The sequence below is a fragment of the Drosophila montana genome, unplaced genomic scaffold, assembly GCF_035044405.1.
Source record: "Drosophila montana isolate Dmon_TW-CO22-7 unplaced genomic scaffold, ASM3504440v1 contig_2438_1, whole genome shotgun sequence".
NCBI classification, from domain to species: Eukaryota; Metazoa; Arthropoda; class Insecta; order Diptera; family Drosophilidae; genus Drosophila; species Drosophila montana.
Window position 1 is genome coordinate 532,431 of NW_026997315.1, and position 20,135 is coordinate 552,565.

General features: G+C 41.4%; 2 protein-coding genes and 1 long non-coding RNA gene across 5 annotated transcripts in view; all 3 read right to left on the reverse strand.

The window, feature by feature from the left end:
• The window catches only part of tei (teiresias), a 198,015-nt gene that overhangs the window by 127,401 nt on the left and 50,479 nt on the right, over positions 1 to 20,135 (reverse strand). For all 3 annotated transcript variants that reach the window (XM_064681749.1, XM_064681748.1, XM_064681750.1), the window contains exon 2: positions 18,806 to 18,947. In XM_064681749.1, the coding sequence (XP_064537819.1) occupies positions 18,806 to 18,863 (58 nt within the window). In that variant the 5' untranslated portion in view covers positions 18,864 to 18,947. The remainder of the gene's footprint in view (positions 1 to 18,805; positions 18,948 to 20,135) is intronic.
• Positions 509 to 5,036, reverse strand: LOC135427972 (axoneme-associated protein mst101(2)-like). Its single transcript, XM_064681744.1, has one exon. It carries the CDS (start codon positions 4,882 to 4,884, stop codon positions 697 to 699), a length of 4,188 nt encoding a protein of 1,395 aa, XP_064537814.1. The 5' UTR covers positions 4,885 to 5,036; the 3' UTR covers positions 509 to 696.
• LOC135427979 (uncharacterized) lies at positions 15,217 to 15,964 on the reverse strand. Its single transcript, XR_010436182.1, has 2 exons — positions 15,875 to 15,964; positions 15,217 to 15,794 (listed from the first exon to the last, which is right to left on the reverse strand). It is a non-coding gene; the product is annotated as an uncharacterized LOC135427979 (long non-coding RNA).

A 20,135-nucleotide genomic window follows, 5' to 3' on the forward strand; every position in this document is an offset into this window, starting at 1 on the left:
AACATTTTTAATGGGTTCAGGGTATAAAATCAGAATACAGTGCTATAACGCCAGATTCTGCCTATAGAGCTGATATAGTATTGTAGTGTGATCTTGGTAAGATTTGGCTAATATATAGGGAGCATAGTGAGACTATTATATGCCGAGTTTGGTCAAGATATCTTGATAAACAAAAATGTCGTTCACACAAGAACTTAGTTCTCGACTGAGGCAGCTGCGTGATATAGTGAATAGCTTTAAAAGTAAGAGACTAGCTTGCATAAAAATAGAGAGAAGGATTGACTCGCCTGTGAACATTTTTGCACAAAAGAAAACCCAATGTCTTTTCCTAAAGCGACCATATTGTACGTGGGATTCAGATTTAAAAGGTTTACCCTTTTTTAATGGGTTCAGAGTACACAAATTCACTGCAGGCCCATAAATCGTGCATAGATGCAGCATTTGTAATGCTGTGCTTACCAGAGAGAACCCATAACAGGCTCAACCCGCCCTTTAAAACCCATTCTCATTTAAGTTCTAAATAAATTTTATTTACAAATACTACCGAGGCGTGAAGGCAAGAATACTAAATTTTTAACATTTTCTAGGAGCGTTTCACTTATTCTGCATGCCGTTTTTTAAATTTTATCTTCTGTACTGATTCTGATGTTTAGAACAGCTGGTCTTTTTTAAACCTAGAGGACTTGGCAGGTTACACTACTTTTTGGGAGCCTCCTTATCAGACTTAGCCGCATCTGCACATTTTTTCTTTTCGGCAGCTTCTTTCTCCTTTTTAGCTGCCTCTGAACACTTTTTCTTCTGAGCCGCCTCTTTTTTCTTTTGAGCGTCCTCTTTGCACTTTTTCTTAAGAGCTTCTTGGTTACGTTTCTTTTTAAGAGCTTCCTTCTTTTTTTTATTTTTTAGAGCTGCCTCTTTACACGTATTCTTAAGAGCTTCTTCTTTTCCATTCTTTTGAGATTCTTTTGCCCCTTTATTTTTTTGAGCACCCCCTGCACACTTTTTCTTTTCTGCAGCCTCTTTCTCCTTTTTAGCAGCATCAGCGCATTTCTTCTTTTCAGCCGCTTCTTTCTCCTTTTTAGCCGCCTCCGCGCACTTTTTCTTTTCAGCAGCTTCTTTCTCCTTTTTAGCAGCATCTGCGCATTTCTTCTTTTCAGCCGCTTCTTTCTCCTTCTGAGCCGCCTCCGCGCACTTTTTCTTTTCAGCAGCTTCTGCCTCTTTTTTAGCAGCATCTGCGCATTTCTTCTTCTCAGCCGCTTCTTTCTCCTTCTGAGCAGCCTCAGCGCACTTTTTCTTTTCAGCAGCTTCTGCCTCTTTTTTAGCAGCATCAGCGCATTTCTTCTTTTCAGCCGCTTCTTTCTCCTTCTTAGCCGCCTCCGCGCACTTTTTCTTTTCAGCAGCTTCTTTCTCCTTTTTAGCAGCATCTGCGCATTTCTTCTTTTCAGCCGCTTCTTTCTCCTTCTGAGCCGCCTCCGCGCACTTTTTCTTTTCAGCAGCTTCTGCCTCTTTTTTAGCAGCATCTGCGCATTTCTTCTTTTCAGCCGCTTCTTTCTCCTTCTGAGCCGCCTCCGCGCACTTTTTCTTTTCAGCAGCTTCTTTCTCCTTTTTAGCAGCATCTGCGCATTTCTTCTTTTCAGCCGCTTCTTTCTCCTTCTGAGCAGCTTCCGCGCACTTTTTCTTTTCAGCAGCTTCTGCCTCTTTTTTAGCAGCATCTGCGCATTTCTTCTTTTCAGCCGCTTCTTTCTCCTTCTGAGCAGCCTCAGCGCACTTTTTCTTTTCAGCAGCTTCTGCCTCTTTTTTAGCAGCATCAGCGCATTTCTTCTTTTCAGCCGCTTCTTTCTCCTTCTTAGCCGCCTCCGCGCACTTTTTCTTTTCAGCCGCTTCTTTCTCCTTTTTAGCAGCATCTGCGCATTTCTTCTTTTCAGCCGCTTCTTTCTCCTTCTGAGCCGCCTCCGCGCACTTTTTCTTTTCAGCAGCTTCTGCCTCTTTTTTGGCAGCATCTGCGCATTTCTTCTTCTCAGCCGCTTCTTTCTCCTTCTTAGCCGCCTCAGCGCACTTTTTCTTTTCAGCAGCTTCTTTCTCCTTTTTAGCAGCATCTGCGCATTTCTTCTTTTCAGCCGCTTCTTTCTCCTTCTGAGCAGCTTCCGCGCACTTTTTCTTTTCAGCAGCTTCTGCCTCTTTTTTAGCAGCATCTGCGCATTTCTTCTTTTCAGCAGCTTCTTTCTCCTTTTTAGCAGCATCAGCGCACTTTTTCTTTTCAGCTGCTTCTGCCTCTTTTTTGGCAGCATCAGCGCATTTCTTCTTTTGAGCTTCCTCTTCTTGCTTTTTAGCAGCCTCTGCACACTTTTTCTTTAGAGCTGCCTCTGCGCTTTTCTTCTTCTCAGCCGCTTCCTTCTCTTTTTGAGCCGCTTCAGCGCATTTCTTCTTCTCAGCCATTTCAGCGCATTTCTTCCTTTGTGCCGCTTCTGCCTCTTTTTTAGCAGCATCCGCGCATTTTTTCTTTTCAGCAGCTTCCTTCTCTTTTTTAGCAGCATCTGCACATTTCTTCTTCTCTGCCGCTTCCTTCTCTTTTTGAGCCGCGTCAGCGCATTTCTTTTTCTCAGCCGCTTCTTTCTCCTTCTGAGCCGCGTCAGCGCATTTTTTCTTCTCAGCCGCTTCTTTTTCCTTCTGAGCCGCCTCCGCGCACTTTTTCTTTTCAGCCGCTTCTGCCTCCTTTTTAGCAGCATCAGCGCACTTTTTCTTTTCAGCAGCTTCTGCCTCCTTTTTAGCAGCATCTGCGCATTTCTTCTTCTCAGCCGCTTCTTTCTCCTTCTGAGCCGCCTCCGCGCACTTTTTCTTTTCAGCCGCTTCTGCATTTTTTTTCTTCTCAGCCATTTCAGCGCATTTCTTCTTCTCAGCCATTTCAGCGCATTTCTTCCTTTGTGCCGCTTCTGCCTCCTTTTTAGCAGCATCTGCGCACTTTTTCTTTTCAGCCGCTTCTGCCTCCTTTTTAGCAGCATCTGCACATTTCTTCTTTTCAGCCGCTTCTGCCTCTTTTTTAGCAGCATCAGCGCATTTCTTCTTTTCAGCCGCTTCTTTCTCCTTCTGAGCCGCCTCCGCGCACTTTTTCTTTTCAGCAGCTTCTGCCTCTTTTTTAGCAGCATCTGCGCATTTCTTCTTCTCAGCCGCTTCCTTCTCCTTCTGAGCAGCCTCCGCGCATTTCTTCTTTTCAGCAGCTTCTTTCTCTTTCTTAGCAGCATCTGCGCATTTCTTCTTTTGAGCCGCTTCGGCATCTTTTTTGGCCGCATCTGCGCACTTTTTCTTTTCAGCCGCTTCCTTCTCCTTCTGAGCCGCCTCCGCGCACTTTTTCTTTTGTGCAGCCTCTTCCTCTTTTTTAGCAGAATCTGCACATTTCTTCTTTAGATCCGCTCCTTCCTCCTTTTTAGCAGCATCTGCGCATTTCTTCTTTTCAGCAGCTTCTTTCTCTTTCTTAGCAGCATCAGCGCATTTCTTCTTTTGGGCCGCTTCGGCATCTTTTTTGGCCGCATCAGCGCATTTCTTCTTTTCAGCTGCTTCCTTCTCTTTCTTAGCAGCATCTGCGCATTTCTTCTTTTCAGCTGCTTCCTTCTCTTTCTTAGCAGCATCTGCGCATTTCTTCTTTTGAGCCGCTTCGGCATCTTTTTTGGCAGCATCTGCGCATTTCTTCTTTTCAGCTGCTTCCTTCTCTTTCTTAGCAGCATCTGCGCATTTCTTCTTTTCAGCTGCTTCCTTCTCTTTCTTAGCAGCATCTGCGCACTTCTTCTTTTGAGCCGCTTCCTCCTCTTTTTTGGCCATATCTGCGCATTTTTTCTTCTCAGCCGCTTCCTTTTCTTTTTGAGCCGCTTCTGCGCACTTTTTCTTCTCAGCTTCTTCCTTACATTTTTTTTTCAGCTCCTGCACTTCACGCCTTATATTAGCTTCTTCTTCACTTTTTTCCTTCATCATCAGTTCTTCTAGTTCTTTATCCATTTTTGGTTGCGGCTCTGGTTTCTCTGCTTCTTTTTTGGTATTTTTTTTCTCCTTTCCTTGTCCAGATTCCTCACACATTTCTTTCAAGACCTTCTTTCTGCAGACATTCTTGAATTCAGCCTCAAGACATTTGTGAGATTGCGCAAGTTTTTCCTTCTCTTGCTTAGTAAATTTGCTTCGACACTGACAGACATCGGCCCATTCGCCTTTGATGCACTTTTCCAATTTTAACGTAAATCGATTTTTAGCCTTATCTGTTTTTTCAGCAGGTTTTTTCAAGGAAGAACAAATTTCTTCAATTGGATCTTTCTGTCCAGAGCATCCATCATCCTTGGGCTTCGCATCCTTCGACTGGGCACCTTTGGACTGCCCATCCTTCGACTGCCCATCCTGACCGTCTTTTGGCTTATTTTCCGCCGCACACTTACTCATTAACCCTTTAACTTTATCATTCTTAGCTAGTTCTGCGCACTGGGCTTCAAGTGCTTTTTCTTCCCCGAATTTCTTTTGGGCTATTCTCTTGCACGCCTTTTTCATGCTCTCGGTCAAACAGGACATCATGCTCTGCATCAGCTTCTGATCTTTTTTGTCCGCACACTGCATTTCCTGATCCAAAGCTTTCTTTTGAGCCTCCAAGCATTGCTTCTCCAGCAACTGTAATTTTTCTTCGTCCTTTTTTTTATTGGCGGCTTCTTCCTTCTCCTTTTTCTGTTTATCTTCACAGCTACTCTTGTTTGCCTCCTCTGGGGGCTCCGAGTCAGCCGACTTACTGAATGGAATTCGCTGCATGCTACTAAGCGAACTCGGCAAGTGAGTTCGGTCCATGCAGTCCGTCAGGTAGGATAGTCCTCTTAAAACGGGTTTACGCAAATGGATGGATGAGAACCGGTATAAAGACATGCTGAACAAATTTTATTTCGTAACTGACTACAAAATAACTGTTATTTGGAAAATTTGGCTTTAATTCTATTTTGTTGTGTTAGGTTAAAATTTAGACATAATTGGGGCCAAAAAGTGAACTGTATTGTAGGACTGACTATTTCAGACTGACTATGTTTCATCAGACGGAACAACATATGCGCTAAAATTTACACATGAGTACTAGATGTAAAAAAAAAATTTATTTTGATGAAATTGAGTAAAAAACAAATTGAGCAAAGAGCTTGTTTATAAAGTGTCAAGTTAACTAGTCGCATTTTCAACTGATATAGCTTTGGCTACTTTTTACTTTATTGCTTTTACTTCTATTTTTAACGAGCGATAGCCTCATGGACGACTATTAATTTTTTATATACGATCCTGCTGCCTACCATTTAATATCTTTTCTCCATTTCCAAAACAAATTGTTAAATTGGCTAAAGTAGCTGGAAATAATAAGCATAAGAAGGTAACGTGCTTTTAAAGCAAAAACATCAATAATATTATCCAAATCAACTAATTTGCGGGCCTATTCATTACCTGAAAACCAGCTTTTATCCGAACCGTTTGAAACACAACATAAGTAATATTTTATATATATCGACAAACTCTTCAAGCTAACCTTTTACCTATTAACCTGAAGCGAAACCCGAACCGAATCATATTCTTTAGAAATATGGTCTGCTTCATCATCAGAATCTTTCAGATGGACTCAACCTCAAAGCATTAATAAGTTGGGACCCAACGATTAGAATTATCGATGCCAATTTAAGCCTGTAACTTAACGGTGAAAACATGAACGACAAGAAATATTTGCATTAGGAGAAACAAATATAAATTAGAAATTGTTTCAATATCCCTTAGTTAATATCTGACTAATTATGGCTTAAACCAAAGCCCCGCTCTGTGGATGTTTCAGCAAACCAATGACCATATGAACTTTCATTTAGTTCACTAAATTATATATGTATATGTATGTATATATATATAAAGAGGAGAAATAACGCATAGATGGCAACCCTGAAGTTCAGTAGCAGTAGTTCCCTCTTATTATTCAGGCAGTCGAGAGAGTGGATCAAAACGAACTAGTAGAGAAGTGGCGAGAAAAAGATCGGAGCCAAAAGTTGTCCATGTCAGTCGATAGTTGCTGTAGTTGTTCTTATACAGTTGAGAATATCCAAATGGTATTATTATATAAGTTGTTGTATGTCGGGTATTTAGTCGCTTGTGTGCCGTTGTAAAATTGTCTAGGAACTGTCGTGGATTCTGGCATCATATCCATCAAAATCGCATTCGCCAATTAGTTATATCGTGATCAGCTCATACTGTTGTCAACTGAACATTATTAAATAACATACATTATGACCGTCGGATAATCGCTCCGCGCACGTTCATGCCTTGACTAAAAAATATAATTTTTCAACTTTTTGACCTATTAAATGGGTTATTATTTTAAAAAGTAAATCAATAAAAAATATTGTTTCCCTCTGTGTTGGGTTCGATCTGGAGCTCCCCTTTAACTGCAACAAAGAATATGCAACAAATTAATTATTGGGGGTCACCAATACATCCATTAACGGGGGTTGCAGCCTTAGTAGATTTAATTACACAAATATTATATATTATCTGCTTTCAGGACTACTTTTCAAACTGATAAATCCGTATGAAGTTGATATTTGTATTTAATGTAGCTTTGTTCGCCTCAATTAAATATTTTCACAGTTTCTTAAAGAAGGATTATACAAATTTTTGGAATCTTCTAGTTACAGCAGCATACCAAAGACGATGAATTACTTTAACTAATTGAATTGCCTTGGATTACTTAACACCTGTTATTTTTTTGAAAACACCAATTCTTAAATTTGAAAGAGATCTAACAAACTGTACCCTGATGCTCAATTTAGCTTAAGGACTAGTTTTCTTGCTGTAAGGAGGCCCATTGAAAGCGGTTTCGAGGACATGAACAACGATTTGGACCTACTTTTGTGGAACACAATAAAACAATTAAAGAAACGCATAAACAAAAGGGGGGAGGGGGGTTGGAAAGCGGAGGAAAGAAGAGATTTTGTACATGCAAACATTTTAAATATAAATGTGTCAAACACACAGCCGAATCAGGGACACAGACTCAAACTACGATTTTGGATTCGGATTCAGCGCAAACGCAAATTACCAACAATAACAAAAACAATGGCAAAAGCAAGTTACACAAAATTAATGAGGACGTAAAAGTATTTAAATATAAAATGTTGCCAGCGCACACACGTAATTGCGGCGTAAGTTTTGAGTATACGTGTGTGTGTGTGTGTGTGTGTATGTATCCATGTGCGCCGTAAAATGTTAAAGCATACTTATGTGCGCCACTGTAGTCAGGTGGGTAGTCAACTTGGCTCGGCGTTGTCTGCTGTTGTCTGCTTGGCGGCGCATGAAGTGAAAATTAATTTCTAAATGCGGGAAATTAACAAATTACAAACAACGCGACAAGCGAAGGGTAAAGGGCAAAGGGCAGCAGGTGGCAGGCACCAGGCAGCAGCAGGCGGAAGTAGACATGCCATAACTTACAAGCGCGCACACACACATGTACTTGGCGCATTCATGCGCAACAGCAAAGTTCGCTTTGGGGGCGGCAAGTTCCATGGAGAACTCAAGGTGTTGAAGCGCAGGTGAGACACATTGTCTTACCTTTGCCTGCCAGCCATGAAGTTGTAGACATATTTCTACACTCCACGCACACATGCACAGCCCCGCCCGCTGACAGTTGACAGCTTTGCTAATTTCCAGCAGCCACCCACCGAAAATGAAGTCGGGCGTCTGTCAACGTCTTGCGCTGCCATAACAGCCCGTACCCCTTCCCAGCCACTGCTTCCCCTTTTACACCTGGGCCCCCAACCACAGCCGATGCGGTCGCGCTTTCAACGTTTAATTAAGTTGTGCTCGATTTTATGTTCGACAAAATTGTTTGTCTGCCGCCTGCACTTGCTGTTGCCTATTTTAGGTCTGAAGAGTCAACGTTGCGGTGTGCGTGTGTGTGGGTGTGGCCTTGTGGGTGTGGCACTCGCTTGTCATGTCGCGGTTGTGGCCGCTACTCGCGTTGTTTTCCTGTCATTTGGTGACATTTTTTGCGGCTAATGCAAAGAGATTTGAAAATTGTTGACAAAAAGTTTATATATCTAAGTGCAGAGAGTTGCACATAATTAGAATATGCTTGTAGAAATTCACAAAACACACAAACATTCAAGCCAAGAAACTATCTTTAAATAAAACAACAATGTTTTGGCTTACAGTGTGTAAAATTGTGAAGCTCGTAATTGCTGAGTTTGGTAAAAATTAAAAAGTCAATTGCATTAAATTGTGGCGTAAAGTGGTGGGCAATACAAATTGGTTTATTTACTTGATTTATAGCTCTGTGGTGGTAGCGGGGAAGTGGCGATAGCTATAAAATTAAAGATCCATATCGATTTGTATCAATTACTTGGAAATGGGGCAACTTATCGATTATCGGAATCAAACTCGTACTGCGCGGGCACTAGGAGGACCTACGTACGTTCCAAATTAAGCCTCTAGCTCTTATAGGTTTTGAGATCCTTGCGTTCGACAGACCGACATGGCTTGAGCAACTCGTCTATTGATGCTGATCAAGAATACACTTCATGGGGTCGGAGATGTCTCCTTCTGCTTGTTACATACATTTGCACAAATACATTATACCCCTTTTAAACATTTTTAATGGGTTCAGGGTATAAAATTAGAATACAGTGCTATAGCGCCAGATTCTGCCTATAGAGCTGATATAGTATTGTAGTGTGATCTTGGTAAGATTTGGCTAATATTTTAGGGAGCATAGGGAGACTATTAAATGCCGAGTTTGGTCAAGATATCTTGATAAACAAAACTGTCGTTCACACAAGAACTTAGTTCTCGACTGAGGCCTAAGGCAGCTACGTGATATAAATATAATATAAAACCTAAGGCGTTTCTTTATAGCGATCAACTAATAAAATACACTAGGGCGCTTAAATTTCATATATGATGACATGACAAATGACATTCCAAATACGTCGCCTAGTGCTAAGTCTTGTCTACGACTATATGAAAAACTATTCCACAGGCGAGCCGAAATCGCCCACCCAGAATGAGGCGGGAAGAGGGGAAATAAAAAAGAAAAACCGATTTATAATTGCGACTGCTCGTCTTGTCTATTGTCATTCAGCTGGGCAAGACTGTTGCTGGGGAGACAACAGGGGGTCGCCGCGTTGTCTGGTTGTCTCCGAGGCAAAGATTCATCTTAAAGCCTCGATTTGCGCCATTGTCATTGTCACCTACACAAAGACAGACTCGTGTCTGTGTGCATAGATACAAGTAGTTGTGTGGTTGGGGTTCGGCTCATTCATCAGTCGGTACTCATTCCACTGGCGGCATTCATTCGTGCACTCATTTAGACATTTGCTGCGCATTTGGCATTGTTAACTATCCGCTTGCAGTTCCCCTTCTACTGTTTTACCATGTTTTTTTGCTGTATTTTTTTCATTTGGAAGCTGCTGCTGTTGCTGTTGATTGTTGCACAAGGATTTGTCAAGGATAAAACACTCGAGGGCAGTCGAGTTGGTTGTCATGATTATGTTGATGTCTATGCTTATGATGATGTCCCTGTTGTTGTTGTTGTCGTTTGGTTGCATACTCAGCATCGCTGCCAGCTGTTTGTGTTTTAGGTTAGATTGAGGCTGTGACGCCATCATAAGGACATTGTCATTGTAGCTGTTGCAGATATTGTTGCCCCTTCAGCTTCTTCTGCTTGCCGTGGCGCATTATAAAACAGTTATTGATTTTGCGTTATGAAATGGCTTATTGGCGCACAGTTTGACGGCCTTGGAGCACATCATGATATTTGGATTAGAGAACCTTGAGTATGCTGCAGCTCTTGTCTGTGATGTGAGATTGCAGCTTAAAAGCGAGGAACGCGTAAGAACTTTTCAAAATATTGCTGCACATCGTGTGCTCATTACCACTTGAGTCCTCCTTGAGCTTAGCAACTAATAAATTTTATTAGCCCTGCTAATTTTTCGTCTCAATTTAACTATAGACACATGTGAGAGAAAACCTCTTTTAACTGGAGGCCCCTTAGAGAATACAGAAAAAAATTCAATTAACATATTCATATTGTTTGGTCAAGTAACAGTCAAGTCATTCAAGCAGAAAATAACAAACATAATTACAGCCTAAGAGCAAATAGTTTTTGCGCGCTCTTTGTAAGCTGCTGCCCACTCTCTTTCTGCATTGCTTTGCTTTGCATTGACTCCCGCTGCCCTTCGCTCTAACCGTCGAGCGTCTGATTGGAGTTTCGTTTCGTTCGCTTTACATAGTTAGTTAGTTTTTCGTTTGATCGCAACCTAGGCACAACTAATTCGAGTTGGCTGCCAAGCAACAATATACAAAACATAATCTCTACTAAGTGTCCTGCGCGGCAATAAATATATTCGAAAACAAATATACATAAGTGTTTGAATTTCGCTGCACACAAGCAGTTCGAATTAATTAGTTGCAAAAAAGCTTGCAACTACACACATATTTAAAAAGAAAAACAACAGCTTCTCACTCAGAGAAACGTCAAGATAGATTATTAATTTATTTTAGATCTTAGGCATACGCATTTGCACTTAACATGGGTATCTTGTAATAATGAAGAATATCTGTAACTGAACTCCAGCATACATAAAACTAAATACCACAAATTTCCCAATACTCGAGTCTCACTTTTTCAGTAATAGAAGCTAATTACTGCTGTGGGCAGATCTTAAAGCGTCCTAATCCCGCTGCATAATTTTGCTTTACAAATTCGTTTGGCAAATACTTTTTACAACAAATTGAGTAAAGCGGCAAGTGCAAATAGATATCGACCCTGTGTGACCGCAGTCAGGACGACGACACCGACACAGCTGCGGTTGCTAAATAATTTGCGACTGTTTCTACGTCTGTGTGTGTGTGTGTGTGTGGGCGTGGCATGTGGTTAGTTAAACAAAAATGCTGCGGCTGCGACAGACAGAGACATAGCCCAGAACGAGTCTGAAAACTGGGTCATTGGGCGAAATGTCGCTGTCCAGACAGCATTAAAGCCAAAATTACCTAACATACTTTACAGCGTCCACAAACACGACACGAACAAAACCAACAACAGCAACAAGAACAACAAAAAATGGGTATAACAAAAACAAAACCAGCAAGTCAAAAGTTCAAATTTAACGACAGGAACCAAAAACTGGAAGCAAGTTTTGCCGCGCCGAGCTGCAAGCTTCTGTTGATGGCTGCTTGCCAGGACTCGATGGGAATCACCCCAGGCAGCCTGCTGGCTGCCACCTGTTCCGCTTGATTGTGCCCCGGTTTGTTCCCTCATCATGAAAGGTTAATGACGGCTGCTGTCAGCAGCGAAGGTCAACCCACCAAGGCAGTAGAAACCGCCCACACCACCACTGCCCTCACCACCGCCGCCCCCAACCAAAACTCCAACCCAAGCCCCATGATCCCTTGTCTTCCTTCCTTGGAACCAAACTCACGCGTATTGCGAGCGACGTTGTCGTCCTTTGTTGGGTCAAGCATGCAGCAGGTAAAAGTTTCGTTTCATGGGCCCAAAGTGTAACAAAAATACCAGCAGTGGGTGGTGCGGGGCGGTGGTGCAGGGGCAACTCTGCTACTGTGCTAAATAGCAACGCAGAGCTGACGCTGCGCCCGCTCCTTCCGCTACTCCTTTGGGGAGGCTGGGGACAACGTCGTAAAAGTTAAATGAAACGAAACACGTTAATGGCCTTTGAGCTCGAAGTGCGCGCAACGTGGGCAGCGAAGGGAAGGTGTGGGTGTGGGCAGCAGAGCTGGCAACTGGCAACTGGCAAGTGGCAGGTGGCAGGTGGCAGGTGGCAGCAGCTAAAAGTTAAAATCGAGCCCAATCGAAAGTGAAATTTTTCAACTAGTTAGCAGCAGCATTTGCTTAGCTCTAAAATTTCGCCCACCTTTTATCCACTGAGGCGCGATGGGCGTGGCCGTCGTGGCTGTCACTGAGCTGTGTAATAAAATGATATCGTTGGCTTAGTTAAGTAGCAATAGCTAGGAAAGGCGACCCGAAACTGGTCGCCGGTGAATCTCAATCAGAGCGGCAACCAGCTCTTCGGCTGATATTAAGTTATTTAGGCTATTTAACAGGGCCAGCTAAGTGAGTGGACGCCTTTGTTGTTGCCCACCTGCTTTGCTCCACACACTCTGCCACTTTCCCCCCTATATTCTCTGGCTGGTCATTAAAGCCAAATTAAGGTATATTAGGTTACTGCCCGCGGGGTAAAAGTTTCGTTCTGTATCAAAATACACTGACAGCGGGTATTTGAATTTTGTCATTAGATGTGCGTCACTTTATAGGTTTGCAAATATATATAAATATGTACAAAGCTTGGACGCTTTTATATTAAATATTATATAAGATATAATAATATAAACTTATTATGGAAATGAACGCTGGATCATCTTTCCTAACCAATTTTTATTAAAGACATTTCGAATAAACTTTAAGAGTTTTATTATATTTACTTCTAAGATTGGCTTACCCTGTGTCTTATAGCTTTCATAAGATAAATGAGTTGACAGGTAATTTCATGCATAATTTTAGCTTTTCTTGTGTTTTGCTTTAGAGAATTTCTATATCAAACTAGCCAATTAAACATTCTACTATACAGCTCCCATAAACACAGTTTAGTTTATTGTTTTATTGAAAGTTACCATAAACATTTTTGGGAAAAGCTAACTCGACATTACATTAGCCATACCTTTCGCAAGATCATTTAGTATTCGGCAACTCCCAATAAAACTGTTCGTTCTGGCTGAGATTTATTTTCGGATGGCAGCGCCAAAATCACTGAGACTCAGATTAAAGTTTTACCCTACTTAGGTTGGATTTTTGCGAAATGAAACCCCCCTCCCACTCACATGTTTCCGACAATCCGTAGCAGGGCGTTAATTACAGCAAAGACCGCATTTGGGTATGTTTTTTTATCTTCTTATGTGACTACATTAAAGAGCTGCTTTTAGTGTGAATATTTTGGACTGCCTTGTGCCACAAGCTTGCACTCAATTGTTGCCCACAATAAACTCAAACGAAATGCAGTAAAAATGCAAAGACATGCGGCATGGCGGGGGCAACGGGTGCAGGAGTGCATGAAGGGACCCCACAAAATACAAAGAATTATGTATCACTTCGTTACGACTTACTTCCACTTAATTTATTTTCAGTTGCTTTTCCTCACTGTGCACAACGACGACTTGTGTGTGTGTACAAGTGTGTGTGTGTGTGTGCAGCCAGAGACGTTCAGAAATAAGCCCGAAAAGCTCAAGGGTCGAGAGAGAAAAATACGGGCAAGATAAAAAATCATTTCTACAGTGGCTTCACAAAGTAGACAAACAGGGCGCAAAATTGCAAAGTCTAAAATTTAATTCAGTCTGCACATGTGCTTCATTTGTTAGCAAATTTGGATTAGATATTAGAATAAGAAAAATAAACAAGTTTTTATTAAATTTGTCATGCTCAATAAAATATTTAGTATAAATAAACAATATTTTTTAAAGATTTAGGTTGATAATCGTTGGACCATTTATGTCATAAATTGTTTATTTTAAGCCAAATTGTCTTCTTTATATGATTTTTGTAACTTTCTCGAACATTTTTTAATATCTATATATACTTTTGATTATATATTTATCTTTCTTTTGAAACACATTTTGACTAGTTGTAACGAGAAATAACATAATCAGCTGAATATTTAAATATGAAAATTCTTATACTCTGCACTTGGACATAGCCTACTTTATAGCCCTTTTTTGCTATGCGCCTATTTCTGTATTAAACATCTAAGTTTATAAGCAATTACCACATATTTCTTGTAATTTTTAAACCATTTTTGTACAACTTTATGAAAAATATATTTTATGAAAGATCAATTTTGATTATCACATAGTTTGCCTTATTTTCTAACGACATTTATAAATAAAATTTCTTTAGAAATATCCGAATCAAAGGAATATTCAAATATTTGTTTTAATCCTGAAACTAGCATATCCTGTACTTGTACACAAATTTTACTAACCCACTGTTGAACTAGCCAGCGTTCGGTCGCCTTCACTTAGCGTTTGCCTCTACAAAAGCCCAAAGGCATCAGCTAGTAACGACCAGAAATGAAAGAAGAGAACAACAACAATAACGAATGGCGTCTGGTGTAAAAGGTGTAAAAGGAAAAGAGGAAAAGGCGTCTGAAAAGCGTTTGACTTTCGCAATGGACAAAGTCGCGCTTTGCATACAACTGTAAAATGCAAGCTGCAGCTGCTTTTGGCCTTTACACCTTTCGTTTTGGCCTATTTGCCGGGGCGAACCATGATTCAAAACGCTTTTCAAGTGCCGGCGCATTAATCTCAGGTGTGCAATTTAGTGTGCGGCCAATTTTTGTCGGTCTAGCCAAGCCGGAAGCCCGAGCCGGCAGCCGAGAGAAAGCCCAGAGCTTTGTGTTGACCACACGGTGTTGCACGTTGTGTGTTGCATAAACACACACACACAAGCATACACACAAACGGAGCGAGTGAAACGTTGGGAAATTTAAAACGGAAGTGCGCGTTTTATGCCCTCTTTGGCTTTTATTGTTAGCTGCGTTTCCGCTCTCAGCATTTTTGGCACAATGTGCGCCCCCTCGAACCACCTTAACTTTTACACTTCCGTTTCCGAGTTGCGCGCAACTCTTTAAATTTCATGTAACTGCATTTGCTTTAAAAACTTTACGAACTTATTTTGCTGCCGCTCAACTTTTGTTCTACATTTGCTCAGCCATGTTAAACAGCAAAAAAGGAAGTTAACAAAAGAGTCGAAGAGCTAGAGAAACGTGGCACAGCTCGAACTGTGGACAGCAAAATGGCCCTGGCCATAATTTTCAGCTGACAACAAAGAGAGGGAAAGGGGAAATTGAGATTGAGAGAGAGAGAGACGGAGCGAGACGGAGAAAAGTAAAAAGAGAGTGCGCAACACGAAAACTTTTGATAATTGCATTTTGCAAGCGGCTTCGACTTGAAGTGGCCAACATAATAAACTCCGCGACGAACCGGATGCAGCAGAAGCAGGAGGCAGGAAGTGCAAGTAGTAGACCTAACCCCAAAAGTATCTACAGTCTGTGAAGCTTTTGGCGCTGCATCAACACCAGACAACAAGACAATCAGCGGCGTCTGTGGACCACATAAAATAACCGAAAAGTAATTCGCCACCAAAGTAAACTCGAGCACACAAAAGTCGGAGTTTTAAAATAAACTTGAAGCAAACTGTATTTTTCTTATGAAAGTGAGGAAGGGGCGGCGCGGCAGCCGGGGCACTCGAGGCACAAAAGGCGCATTTTATATAAAGGAAAAGTGGCTAACTAAGTCGACGACGAGACCGGCGACTACGTTCCACGTTGCAGCTGCAGTCGCTGCTGCTGCTGCTGCTGCTGGTGCTGCTGCTGGTGCTGCTGCTGGTGCTGAGTGGCCTCAGACTCAAGAGTCATCTATGAGCGGCCGCAGCTGGTCTCACAAATCCCCTTTCCCCACCTTCGACCGTGCACCACCAGTCAGAACGCCTGCCCTTACCCCACGCATGCCAGGACACGCGCTGCGGTTGTCTTGTTGATTGCACCATCCGAACATCGGAGGCAGCGAGTCGCTGACTGAGCACAAAATTGAGTGGAGGAGTCCACTTGAAAGCTGAAATTTAAGCTGATTTCGTTTGGAATTTTGTTTCTGATGCCGTTCATTCTGCAGGCTGCAGTGTTGCCTACTTTTGAAAAAGACGACATTGTTTGAAAGGAGTTTGAGATCTCTCATAGATAGATAGTTGGGCATTAAGGCAGCTGATGAGAGCAGTTATTAAAGTTAGTTTGCTACAGCATAAAGCACAGCCTTTAAGAATTTAAAGAGCTGATATACTTACATAAAAATATGCAAAAAACAGTCTCCTCACACTTTTAAAAAATAATAATAAATATTGGTCGTAAGTTTCCTCTTGGGAAATATTTTAAGCACTAAAAAACTAACTAACGCTAGAAAAATAAAAACCTAGGGAGACATATCAGAAATTGGTCATAAAAATTTGAAAAATATTTCAAATATACAAAAAAGAAAAATTGACTAATAATAAGATGGAAAAGTAGAGTAAATCCAATTGCTTAAGTTCAGGCTTTTTCCCTTTGAAAGTCGTACAAATAGGAATCACCCAAAAAATTGAAAAATTGTTCTAAACAACGATTAATTTCTGAAACCGAATCAATTTATATTCAAATTCGAATTAAAGATACATTTAATATGGCTGCCCTCAAATGTACTAGATCAAGCGATTTACAGTTTGTTCTATCACGGAGGTCGATGTAAATGTCAATGCGAACAGCACCGGATGATGACAGTCCAATGATATGACTAAGCACACCCAATGCGCCACTTTATTAGAGCTGAAATGTGCTTCATGGCTGTTTTTGCTGTCGCATTTAAGTATGCAACACATTTCGCTTAGCCGGAGAGCTAGAGAGCTGGCATATCGGAAGTCTTTAGCATGGCGAACACGTAGCAAACGCACATTCAGCTTAAATACATGGATAAAATGTCGGACATTAAACCCAGCGGAGAAGAGGAAGACATCCGATGATATTGCTAAGGTAGCACAAGAAGATAAAAAAAAAGCACAAAAAGTGACAAGAGAAATTTTTACCAAAAATTTGCCGACAAATTTTGCGCTTAACTTGGCTCAGGAATAAAAAAAAATTATATTATAACTAAAATTGAAATTGAAGTTGTTTAAAATTTAAAATTTTGCACATATGAAACGGGATTGCTTTAGCTAAAGCCGAAAGCTGCAGCTGCCAGTCCAAGGAGTGCAGGACGCAGGACTCGAGCAGTCGGTGTGTGTGCAAGTATGGGTGTGTTGGTGGGCAAACATTTTTATGCAAAAATATTTTGCATGTCACTACCGAACGAGCGAGGAGGGCAGCGTATTTGCCACAGACTTTTGCATGCATAACAAGTCAGCGAGACGCCGGGGCGAACGGACGGACAGGCAAACAGTACAATAAAAAAAAAAACACACACACACCACTGTGGCCGACAAAGCGGGGCGCGGGCGGATGGTGCAGTGGCAAAGGCAACGTTAGCGTCAGCGCACAGGAAGCGCATACAAAACTTTAGCGGGCGCCCGGGCGCATTTCGTAATCTTTGCAAATAAACGCGTGAAATTCCAAGGCGCACCGCAGTGGCACATGTGCGCTGCTACACAAAGGGGCGGCGGTCGGCGGTTAAGGGCAGGGCAAGGGGGGAGGGACAGACGCGGAAGTGGTGCGGTGCCAGCCGGTCGACATGGGACGTGGCAGCGTTGCGATGCCGCCATTTGGTCGACATGTGCCGCGCCATTTTGGAACACAGCTCACACGCGAAATTGCGCATTCAGATTAAAATTCTTGAATGCGCATTTCCGTTTCCGTTTGTCTGCGTTGAGTAGTCGGATATGCCCGGTATTTTCCTAGCAGCGCCGCTCGTTACACGCATATGACTTTTACTCTGGCCACTGTGGCTCTCCGCTTGCATTTTTCTGTGTGGCCGCTGTGGTTCACTACAACCTTGAACTGACCCCACAGAAAAGTGGCACATTTGCTGGCATGAAATTTGGTTTCTGACGGAAGCGATGCGTTATCGAAGCGGTTCTTGATTCAATTAGTAATTTGAAAGGTAAATTACTTTCGAAGTTCTCTATGTGATTTAAAAGCATTTATATTTTGGGATATAATTGTTTTGCTGTCGCATAATTTATTGTTTGATTTATCACGAGTTATTTCCGTTAAATTAATTAATTTAATAATTTCTTTATCAAAATTTTGATCGTACCTCAAATTAATTCACTTATCTTCTGCCGAGTTATTTAAACTTTGGTTTATTTTTAATGTGTCGATAAGCTTACTTTAATAAAAAAATCTGTTTCATGTATGAATTCCCGTTTAAAATGTATACGATTTTATGTTAAGTTTTAATTTATGTTTAATAAACGTTTAATATCAAATATCTTATAATATATCAGGGACAATATTTCCGAGTCGAACGCATGAAAATATTGTTTAAGATATTAACTTCTGAGGCTTTTTAATATTTAAAAGCCCTCATTTGTCTTTACACTAATTGAAATACTTTTGTGGAGTCTAAGAACATAATTTGTGTGTGCAAGTAAAATGTTTAATAAATATTTTAACAGTGACTTTTTAGCATAGCACAGATTCATATGCCGCTACACGCTCGTATGAGTAATATGGGTTGCTTAATGGCATATCACTCATACGCCTCATTGCATTATAGAGCAAAGCGCAAGTTGCTTGCTATGCAGAAGCTGTTCTGGTTATCCTATTGGAGCACAGGCCTTGAGGCCAACACCACATACATATTATTTGGCCAGCCAACGCTCAGGGTCAGCTGCTGGCCCGTACCGTATTGCGTTTTTCTTTTTGCGTCCCAAACTTGGAAGCCCCAAAACGCACATCAAATAAAAGAAATGGCTTTGTTTGCTGCTTGTGGCATAGAATATCAAGCTGATAAGGGCCAGCAGAAACAGACTGTGGAGCAGAGAGACTGAAGACAGGCGACTCAAGCCGCGATGCGGTGTGGGTGGAGCAGGAGGGCGATTCGGAGGCGTTGTGTGTGCTGGCGCATAAATAATGTGACCTGCCTGACTGCGATTATCTGTGAACTATTTTTCACACGTTGCCAGCATACAAAATGGAGCATTCGTTTTCAACAAAAGCAATGCGGCGAATATATGAGCTGCTTGGCTTAGTGAGGCCACTTGCCGCATTAATTTGGTCATGTCTTATTGAGAAAGGTCTCCACTTACATTGTACTAAAATAATGAACAATAATATCCAGAGGCGTCGATCGAATGTCGGTCTCATGACTTCATCACTTCTCCAAATGATGTTGGATGTATTTTCCTTGCCGATGCGCTTTGGGCCACTCACTGGCACATGTGTAAAAGTCTGCAAAAGAAAATGTGAAAAATGCGCGTGATTAAAAAAGAGGTTCCTCTAAAAATGTTTAAGCCAATTAAAACAATCCAAGTGAAATTTCACACAAAAACCCAACAGACGTTGCCGGGGCAAAATCCACACGTTGAGGGTCAACAGGACTCGCACAAAAAAAAAAACAAACAAAAAAAATTAAAAAAGAAAGGAATTATGAAAAAATTAACAACTGTTTGCACATAAAATTAATTAATTTTTAACAAAAAACTTTTCATTGTATAACGTTAGGCGGATTAACTACAGACGGACCAGGGACCGACCAGGGCTGGGCTATATAGAGACATCAGACATCAGTGGATTTTCGACAGCATTTTGTCTGCAGTGTTTGAAGTGCAGCGCAAACAAAACGACAAATGTTACGAGCCGAAACGTGCGCATACTTTTCTCAAACACTGTGCACATGAAGGATGCCTGGCGTGTGTGTGCTTGTGTGTCGGCGAGAATTGTGTATGTGTGTGTGTGTGTGTATGCTACAAAAGGCAAACAAAATTAGCAGCAAAGCTGACGTAGATTTTAACGAATTGACGTTGTCTCGTTGTCGTTGTCGTTCTGGCTTGCCCGGTTGCCGAGTCCCGTGGCCCGTGGCCCGTGTTCCGTGGCTGGGTATGTGCCTCATAACGGCAACGCCCACAACTAAGTTGCCTGCCACTGTCAACGGTTTAATTATGCATGTATCTCAATATCTGAGAGTGTGAGAGTCGGAAGTTAGAATGACAGAGAGGTAGCTGCCCACATTGCAACTGATTGGGCAAGCGAAGTCAAAGTCGGATCTAAAGCTGTACAACTTGTTTTTGGTCAGCAAATTCCATTGTCTAACATCAGGCATAACAACGGCTCAAATTCTCAGCGCTGCTGAAAAGTTTTTCAGCTGCCATGTTATGTGTTCCCGAAAACATTATCTACTCAATTACGTTCAGATGTTCATACGATGATTACATCAAAAACCTTGGAATTTGTATTAAATTCAATTATTAATTTAATTTTAGAAATAATTGAAAAATAAAGTTGTATCTCAGTTAAATGAATTGCAAATGTACTAATGAATTAAATTACATGTTATACACATATATTTTGTTTTTCTCATATTTACTCAAATTTTCTTTTAATAACAATTTTATTTGTTTTCTTTCAGTGCTGATTGAC